Genomic DNA, 10,211 nt, shown 5'->3' with positions numbered 1-10,211 from the left:
AATATAATAATAATTTTTATTTATATAGCACCAACATATTCCGCAGCGCTTTACAACTTATAGAGGGGACTTGTACAGACAATAGGCATTACAGCATAACAGAAATCACAGTTCAAAATAGATACCAGGAGGAATGAGGGCCCTGCTCGCAAGCTTACAAACTATGAGGAAAAGGGGAGACACACTGCTGGGGAATCTGATCTTCTATTGTACATTCTCTTATAAGATCAGAGGTACCAGCCACTAAACCAACATTAAAAGAATGAATATTTTTGTCCATATAGCGTCTTGTGCTAATGTGACTCCACCTGCACTCTCCACCACTCCTCCCCTACATAAACGCAGCACTGTCCTCATATATGAAAAGGCAGCTCACCTGTGATTGTCACCTGGTACCTGTAATCCACTGACTGAAGAATGACAATGTACTTATCCTTCATACTCATCTGCTGCTGCTTCAAACAGATCTTCTCTGTACCAGGTAAATATAACTAATACTATTCCTATTATTACATATATTCTGTTCTTTCAATTATATTTTTACAGCATAAATGAGTACATCTCTTTTGAAAAGTAAGGTTTTAATTAATAAATTAATATCTCACTGAACATAAGAACAATTCCTAAAATTTTGACTGAGTTTCATAGAACATTTTTTTTACCCACAACATGAAAGTTAGATGAATAATATAATTTTCATTACAAAATCTTCAGTTTTACTTAAATTAGTTGGAACAAAATGAGTACACCCTAAACCAAAATTACTTTTAGGATTTTGAATGACCCCCATGAGTTTTAAGGACAGCACCAAGTCTTCTGGACATGGAATGAACAAGTTGGCGACATATTGCTGCATGTATATTTTTTCATTCTTCAATAACGACCTCTTTTAGAGGCTAGGCACTGGATGAAGAGTGATGACTACTTGTCTCTTCACAATTCCCCATAGGTGTTCGGTTGGGTTCAGATCAGAAGACGCTTGGCCACTGAATCACTTTCACCCTGTTCGCCTTCAGAAATGCAACAGATGTGCGTTTTGGTTCATGATCATGTTGAAAAAAATGCACATCTTCCTAGAGCATGGAGCGATATCAGCATCTTCTCTTTCAATATAGAGCTGTACATCTGTGAATTCATGATGCTATCACTGAAATGTATCTCCCCGACACCAGCAGCTCATGCAGCCCCACATAAGGACACTGCCACCACCATGTCTTACTGTAGGCACTATGCATTTTTCTAAATGCATGTGTCTACTGTAAAACGTGGTGGTGGCAGTGTACTCATGTGGGACTGCATGAGTGCACATAAACATATGTGTGTATAATTTATTTACCTTAAGTTTACTGAATCAGATCATGAGCCTATAATTTATTTATCAATGGACAGGACTAGTCTGGGTCGCCAGTCTCGACTGTCATCTGGGTCCCACTCACTGGCGTGTGCATTTCCCCCAGGGCCATACTGATAACTCGGCCGTGGCGACTCACTCGGCACATGTCCTGCTAGTCTCAATTGGCGCAAAACTGATTCTCACTATGATCTTTTATATTGGAGAACTGCCTCACAGAAGTACCAGACCCGGTGCTCTCTTTGGACCAGTCCTCCCTTCAACACTTCTGCTTTCTTCTGGTTCCGCATGGTTCAGTTAGAGTAGATGGCAGTCTCCAATCACAAATGGTACACACTGCTGGGGAATCTGATCTTCTATTGTACATTCTCTTATAAGATCAGAGGTACCAGCCACTAAACCAACATTAAAAGAATGAATATTTTTGTCCATATATGTTACAATTAAACCCCTCTTACCTATATATACAATATATACAGGGCCTTTATCTTTCTTGTCTTAAAGAGAAGCAGCAACCAATCAGAGCTCAGCTTTCATTTATTTAAAAGCTCTGGTAAAATAAAAGCTGCACAGTGAATGGTTGCTATGGGAAGAAGAGATAGTTTTTGAAGTCGGGAGAGGACACATAGAGGGAATAAATCATTAACACATACAGGACTGAAGGATGGAGAATTAAAAGTCTTTACACAGCGCGGTAGGGACATACAAGAATTACCGTATTTTGCGGATTATGAGATGCAACAGTTTATAAAAAGCACCACAAATCTGGGGAAGGAAAATAGACAAAAAATGCTATTTTTTTAAATAAAATGGTGGATATTATAATCCGCCTTTGTGGCAGCTTACCTGTGGGGCAGGAGTGGTGGTGCGGGGTTCCCAGGTGGCAGGGCTGGGTCGCAGCTGGCGGAGCCAGTAGATGCTGCAGGTTCCAGACTGGTAGGGCAGGGTATTCGCCGGCGGCAGGAGTTGGGCCATCACTACGGGCCCCAGACTGGTGTTCAGTGGTGCGAGTGCTCTGCCGACATTTTGTGAAAGCTCAGAGCCCTGCAGCTTCCAAACTTTCTAATGCGGTGGACTCTGGGAAAATGGCCGCTGGAAGTAGCACATGCCCAATTGAGATCTCGGGAGACAAGATCTCGGTGCCAAGATTTCAATTTGCTCCGGCGGCCATTTTCCCTGGAGTTCACTGCACAGAAGAGTATGGAGAGTGCGAGGCTCTGGGCTTTCACAAAATGTCAGCAACCAACTCGTCGTACCAGCCTGGGGCCCGCATCCATCGCCTGACTACTGCCTCTGGTGCAACCAGAAATATCCGGCTGCAGCGGCCATGGGACCCCACTCCACCGCAGCCAGTAAGCTCCACCACAGCAACAATTTGGATTATAAGACACACCCCCATTTTCCTCCCACATTTTTTGGGGAAAAAGAGCGTCTTATAATCCGAGACATGCAGTACAGGTATTGATATAACATTATAACTATGCACAGCAACATTTCTCCTGTCAGCATTGCTCCTATGGGCACTAGCAGATCACAAAACACAAGAATAACTAATGTAATCTCTACATGGGAGAGAGCAGAAGCACCGAGAAGAAGCAGGGCGCCGTGGGAAATGTAGCTGAATGAGGCAGCGAGAATTTCAATGCGCTATTCTTTTGCTTTCAGGTGTCTGGCAGCTGCTTTCTCATTCTTCCGCATTGAAATTGCACTAACGAACGGCCAATCCTCATAAGCAGGGCAGCATGGTGGCTCAGTGGATAGCACTGCAATCTTGCAGCGCTGGAGTCCTGGGTTCTAATCCCACCTTGGACAACATCTGCAAGGAGTTTGTATGTTCTCCCCGTGTTTGCGTGGGTTTCCTCCAGGTTCTCCAGTTTCCTCCCACATTCCAAAGACATACTGATAGGGAATTTAGATTGTGAGCCCCATCAGGGACAGTGATGATAATGTGTGCAAAGCTGTAAAGAGCTGCGGAATATGTTAGCGCTATATAAAAATAAAGATTAATATTATTATGGGGAGGTCAGACGAGATAGCGGTTTGTCAAAATAAATAATTAGCAAAGTTAACATAAAAATAATTCACAAAATTAGCATAAAATTTAATTCACAGGTATTTAGTGTAAAATGTCATTAGCATAAAATCTAAACAAAGAATGTATATCTACAGCATTAAAAAAAAATGTCAACATGTAAACAGCACTGGAATAATACAATTTCTGTCACATAAAACAACGACAGCCACATCAATGAAAAAATGAAAAAAAAAATATAAAAAAATGTGATGCAGAAATGCAAAGAGGCAAAATTGGAAAAATGTAGCAGGTCATTAAATTGTGGGAGGTGACGGACCCCTTCCATGTTGGATACCAGCAGCATCTGGCAGACTGCATTATCCAAAGGGTCTGTAAGGTTTTCACCTTTGGGCCTGGCATTTTACTGTGCTAATTTGTCTACTCGATCTGCAACAAATGCTCCAGTCTCCATAGCAGATGTGAGCATAAATGCTCGTAAGGTCTCATTCATTTAAAAGAAAAATAGTTACATTTGTTTCCTTGCACATTGCTTGTCTGTCTAAAACCATTTTTAGGGGAAACAAACCAGATCTGTTGTCAGATTTCACAATACAAACATACATTCCTAAACAAATTATTTAGTTTAAAAATCCATGCCATAAAGGCAGTCTAACACTTTATAAAATGTCAACTTATTCTCCTCCTACCTTTCCTGGTTGACAGCTCTTCAGTGTCTCTCCTTCTGCTGCGATCTCACACTGCTCAGTATAAAGTGCAGCTGTCGATCAAGCTGTCGACTACCTCTTGAAGCTCATCAAGAGAATGCCAAGAGTGTGCAAAGCAGTCATCAAAGCAAAAGGTGGCTACTTTGGAGAACCTAGAATATAAGACATATTTTCAGTTGTTTCACACTTTTTTGTTAAGTATATAATTCCACGTTTTAATTCATAGTTTTGATGCCTTCAGTGTGAATTTACAATTTTCATAGTCATGAAAATACAGAAAAATCTTTCAATGAGAAGGTGTGTCCAAACTTTTGGTCTGTACTGTGTATATATATATATATATATATATATATATATATATATATATATACAGTGGGGAAAAAAAAGTATTTAGTCAGTCAGCAATAGTGCAAGTTCCACCACTTAAAAAGATGAGAGGCGTCTGTAATTTACATCATAGGTAGACCTCAACTATGGGAGACAAACTGAGAAAAAAAATCCAGAAAATCACATTGTCTGTTTTTTTAACATTTTATTTGCATATTATGGTGGAAAATAAGTATTTGGTCAGAAACAAACAATCAAGATTTCTGGCTCTCACAGACCTGTAACTTCTTCTTTAAGAGTCTCCTCTTTCCTCCACTCATTACCTGTAGTAATGGCACCTGTTTAAACTTGTTATCAGTATAAAAAGACACCTGTGCACACCCTCAAACAGTCTGACTCCAAACTCCACTATGGTGAAGACCAAAGAGCTGTCAAAGGACACCAGAAACAAAATTGTAGCCCTGCACCAGGCTGGGAAGACTGAATCTGCAATAGCCAACCAGCTTGGAGTGAAGAAATCAACAGTGGGAGCAATAATTAGAAAATGGAAGACATTCAAGACCACTGATAATCTCCCTCGATCAGGGGCTCCATGCAAAATCCCACCCCGTGGGGTCAGAATGATCACAAGAACGGTGAGCAAAAATCCCAGAACCACGCGGTGGGACCTAGTGAATGAACTGCAGAGAGCTGGGACCAATGTAACAAGGCCTACCATAAGTAACACACTACGCCACCATGGACTCAGATCCTGCAGTGCCAGACGTGTCCCACTGCTTAAGCCAGTACATGTCCGGGCCCATCTGAAGTTTGCTAGAGAGCATTTGGATGATCCAGAGGAGTTTTGGGAGAATGTCCTATGGTCTGATGAAACCAAACTGGAACTGTTTGGTAGAAACACAACTTGTCGTGTTTGGAGGAAAAAGAATACTGAGTTGCATCCATCAAACACCATACCTACTGTAAAGCATGGTGGTGGAAACATCATGCTTTGGGGCTGTGTCTCTGCAAAGGGGCCAGGACGACTGATCCGGGTACATGAAAGAATGAATGGGGCCATGTATCGTGAGATTTTGAGTGCAAACCTCCTTCCATCAGCAAGGGCATTGAAGATGAAACGTGGCTGGGTCTTTCAACATGACAATGATCCAAAGCACACCGCCAGGGCAACGAAGGAGTGGCTTCGTAAGAAGCATTTCAAGGTCCTGGAGTGGCCTAGCCAGTCTCCAGATCTCAACCCTATAGAAAACCTTTGGAGGGAGTTGAAAGTCTGTGTTGCCAAGCGAAAAGCCAAAAACATCACTGCTCTAGAGGAGATCTGCATGGAGGAATGGGCCAACATACCAACAACAGTGTGTGGCAACCTTGTGAAGACTTACAGAAAACATTTGACCTCTGTCATTGCCAACAAAGGATATATTACAAAGTATTGAGATGAAATTTTGTTTCTGACCAAATACTTATTTTCCACCATAATATGCAAATAAAATGTTAAAAAAACAGACAATGTGATTTTCTGGATTTTTTTTTCTCAGTTTGTCTCCCATAGTTGAGGTCTACCTATGATGTAAATTACAGACGCCTCTCATCTTTCTAAGTGGTGGAACTTGCACTATTGCTGACTGACTAAATACTTTTTTGCCCCACTGTATATATGTGTGTGTGTGTGTTTGTGTTTTGAAGAATATTTCCTTTGAAAACGATGTGTAAATGACGTAGAGAATTGCTCTATGAAAAAGCTCATGTTAACATCACATTGCAATCGGATTTCGCACTGCATGCAGATGTAAATCGGATGCTAGGTGTTAAAAACGGATTGTACTCGCCATCCAGTGTCCAGGTGCGATTGTAACCCCTGCACCTATTGTAGTTACACCCCTGGTGCTGCTGACAATAACATACTGGGTTTAGTAAAATGATGATCACACAAATGTCATTTATCTAAACTTGATAACTGCAAAATGAAAAAATGTTATTAAATAAGAACTAATTGACTAACTATTGATGATGCTCCCAGTTTACCAATGGGAAAGAGTTTTACAGGATACTATGATATTACTCGTGTCATTATATACGCCGTATATAGTTACAGCTGCTCCTTACTGGCTTGAGGAGACAGCGTTCTAGTATTTAAAAGGGTTGTCCGGTCTTTTTCTCAGTCCTTACAGCATACGCAAGGCACTGTATGGTTGCCAAAAGTGCGTGATCTCGTGACCGCAAGCATGCGATTTACACATTTTCAACAATATTCCAACTAGACACGTTTGCCTTACTCAATACAAATGAATTGAGCGAGACTAAGCACGTCTGGTTGGAATGTGGCTTCTCCCTAGGCAGCAATGCCGAAGGATCCTGACAGCGTATGGTGCACACACTGTAAGAATTCAAAAGTCTGCAGTCACAGTGTGACTGAAAACTTTTAGCAGAAGATTGTATAATTAATTTAAGTAATAAATCAGAACAGCGAAAAAATGTAAAAGATGGGAAATAATTGTGATGTAAATAATTAGCAAATGTTACAAATTAAAGAGGTTCATAAATATAAAATATCAGGGCAACAAATGCCCATATTCAAATGTAACATAGATATACAAGGTAACATACTTCTAAAGCTAGCCTAGAAAGAAAAACTATAACTATAAATCCAATTAAGTTTGGTGCAGCACCACTCTTGACAACTGGCTGCATCTGGTATTACAGTTCACATGAATAATAACAGTAGTGCAGTTTATGGGAGCTTGCTTTTCTAATTGCATACAACCCCTTTAAATCTCACAAATTAGGACTCAACAGAAATCCTGTGTAAGATGCCCAAGCGAGGCAGTCGTGGGCGAGCTTCTGTTCCCACTCACTTTGGCATCCTACAGACATCTTGTGTGCTGCTTTGTGTGAGGGGCATCACACCTACTTTAGGGCTGCAGACCTCTTCTTCTTCTGAGCCCAGGAATCCCTGTTCTGGAACCAGGGCAGCAAATAATACTACAGTAATTGCTCTGGCGACATGGTCGCATATGCCCCACAACACTTCCCTGATGATGAGTATTAACGAAACCCGTCAGGAGCACGTGGGAGAGTGTCCACCATTCCTTTAGGAAGGACGAATCTTTAGAATGATGTATATCACCTTCTGGTTTGGGTGAGACCTTTCCATACCACTCACTATAGGCTATACTAGCGGTATGGATGTCTAACTGCATTGATAAGAAGAATCTTGGTTATTATTACATACTACCTAGTGTGCAAATGTATCTGTCTTTACATGTCGGACAGAGATTGAGCCTTTTTCCTTTTTGTCAATCTAGTCCGATTTGATACTTTATAAAATGTATAGTTAGTCTTGCTCACAATGTGGTAAAAAATACAAGACACTCCCTGAGAATCTCCGACCCGCCTCTGATTTATATACCGTAGTGGTTGTTTATATATTCCTGTAATAGAGGTATCATGTGGGGAGTATACCAGGTGTCAGGAGTATTCATTTACGTAGTTACTGGGTAGACTAAAGGCCTCCTGGAGTCTTACCACTGAATAGACTACTACATATCTATGGTTATGCCACACAATTGGAATTGTTTCTCCTTGCACATTGCACTTTTGTTTTTGTGTATTTGTTTTAGAGTTTATCATTAAAAGTTATATTTTATTCCAAACACTGCATATCTCAACAAATAATCCAGGAGACACGAGGGTAATAAAACCAACCAATCGTTTACTTGGTGAATAGCAGTATTTACAGGCAGATGTAGAGGATAAGGCCCAACGGGTTGTCCTCTTTCCCATAGGTACCAGATACCGAGAACTAGGGCTGAAGTTGTATCAGTAGAATGTCCCTATCACTTGATTTCCTAGCCGTAGGGAGTCTTCTCCACCACTAGCAGTATACTCGGATTGCAACACCTTCTGCCCCTTGTAGTCTGAGTCCATCTTTCCCTGTAGCTTCACAGGTTGAGGGTGCCCCAAGCGCTCGACATCCAACTTGAGGTTGCCCCAGGCCATTTAGACGGAACAAGGAAGGGTATTTTCGGCAATCCTCTGCCCTGAGTATTAGGCCCATGCTGTCCCTAACAGCCTCTTTTCTCAGGCCTGCTACTTCATTCACTGCTGTCCATGCACTGATTCACTCTCTCACTTCCTGGACCTGCTACCAATTCTCAGTTCCCCCCTCCCAAACTGGGCAGGCCACTACAGTTAACGCTACCTCCGCTAACGGCAGCCCCAATGGGTATCATCCCTTTATCATATACATGAACATCAAACGCATTTAACCCTTGGAGTATCAGGGAGCAATCCATCAGCCCCCACCGCTGCTACACCTGCATAACACTGAAAGGTAAATTGCTTAATGATATGACCTATTATTTTTTATAGATAATGGAAACACCAACAATGACACAAACATCACTGATTTTCATGAAAATAGCCAAAACCTACCCACAGAAATCAATTCTTCACTTCAACAAGATCAAAGCATGACTTCTGCATCAAATGAAATCTATGAAGAACTGATTGATCAGCACAAAGTTTTAGAATCTGATCCAGAATCAAAAGGTCAAGATCCCACCTTAGGCTCAGGTATGGAACCCGATAATGAAAAAGACCAGGGTTCTGGCATGGGACTAATATTTACTGGTCATGACCAAGACCAGGGTTCTGGCATGGGACCACCATTTACTGAGGGTCAAAATGAAGACCTTGGATTAGGTTCTGGATTTGAACCATTTGACCGCAATGAAGACCACAGTTCTGGCATAGACCATGAAAAGAAGAATTAACAACTTCTACATAATATGAATGATGCTGCGTACTGGCTCATACAACAGGTATAAGATCACAATGTGTGCATCATTCTAGCAAATAACCTGGGATAAAATTCTGTCTACTATCTATGTCATGAATCTACCATCAAGAATCAAGATGCAATAAAGACTCTATGGGACATTAGAGCTCCAGAGCAAAAATATACTAATTCTAATTTTTTTAATCTTTTTTTCTACTATATTCAACCAGAATAAGGGTGTGATAAATACTGATAAATACATTTTCTTGAATTCTTTGTAAATGCATTCAAATGAGGTTGCTTTTATTTCTATGACCATAAGGAAACAGAATATTACCATATCAATAAATAATTAGCTCTAGTTTTTAAAATAGGAGACGTGAGGCAATGAAATGAATGAAATACACAATTCATGGTTGTAAGCTGAAATTTGCAAAAAGTTTCCACACATTTATTGGGATTTTCTATTAAAAACTATCATTAGACAGTACATAATAAATAACTAAATACCGTAACTACATTTATTGCAATTTCAAATTGGGTGCTATCTCTTGGCCTGCCGTCTGTAGTGTAGCTCTGGAGCGTCTCTCTTGATTGTCCAGCAGTAGTCTCCTAATATTATTGGGCTCCATTTCCCTTCATACGTCTTCTCCATGGCTGCAATATCCTCATGGAATCACTCACTGTGTTCATCACTGATGGCTGTGACGTTTTCTGGGAAGAAGTCGGAGTCGGAATGGAGAAAGTGATTCTTCAGAGACATGTGTAACCCAAGTTTGTGGTAGTCATGAGCATCTCATCCAACAGTTCTTTGGAATTGGACACGCTTGTTTCCCAAAAATCCTGAACAAACACTCTTAACCCCTTCACGACGTTGGACATATAGGTACATCCAAGGTCGTGTCCCTGCCTTTGATGCAGGCTCCGACACTGAGTATGTATCTTTCCTCTTACAAGACAGTGGATCTATTTAGCTGTCATGTGCCTCTAACAGCCGTGGGTGGATCCAAGATCCAC

General features: G+C 41.0%; 1 protein-coding gene across 1 annotated transcript; it reads left to right on the top strand.

Annotated features, from left to right (window-relative positions):
* The first annotated feature begins 384 nt into the window (after positions 1 to 384).
* Positions 385 to 9,438, top strand: LOC143809645 (uncharacterized). The gene is made up of 2 exons (XM_077292701.1): positions 385 to 481; positions 8,786 to 9,438. Exons 1-2 carry the CDS (start codon positions 418 to 420, stop codon positions 9,187 to 9,189), a joined length of 468 nt encoding a protein of 155 aa, XP_077148816.1. The 5' UTR covers positions 385 to 417; the 3' UTR covers positions 9,190 to 9,438.
* The last annotated feature ends 773 nt before the right edge of the window (positions 9,439 to 10,211 follow it).

Source organism: Ranitomeya variabilis, chromosome 2 (assembly GCF_051348905.1).
Source record: "Ranitomeya variabilis isolate aRanVar5 chromosome 2, aRanVar5.hap1, whole genome shotgun sequence".
NCBI classification, from domain to species: domain Eukaryota; kingdom Metazoa; phylum Chordata; class Amphibia; order Anura; family Dendrobatidae; genus Ranitomeya; species Ranitomeya variabilis.
Note: the sequence above shows the minus strand (reverse complement) of the source record. Positions and strands in the feature narration are given on the sequence as shown.

Excerpts from the sequence above, each read along its gene's own strand:
- LOC143809645 (XM_077292701.1), top strand. The coding sequence starts at position 418 with ATGACAATGTACTTATCCTTCATACTCATCTGCTGCTGCTTCAAACAG. Across the intron at positions 482-8,785 it reads ACAGATCTTCTCTGTACCAG|ATAATGGAAACACCAACAAT; the intron begins GTAAATATAACT and ends TATTTTTTATAG.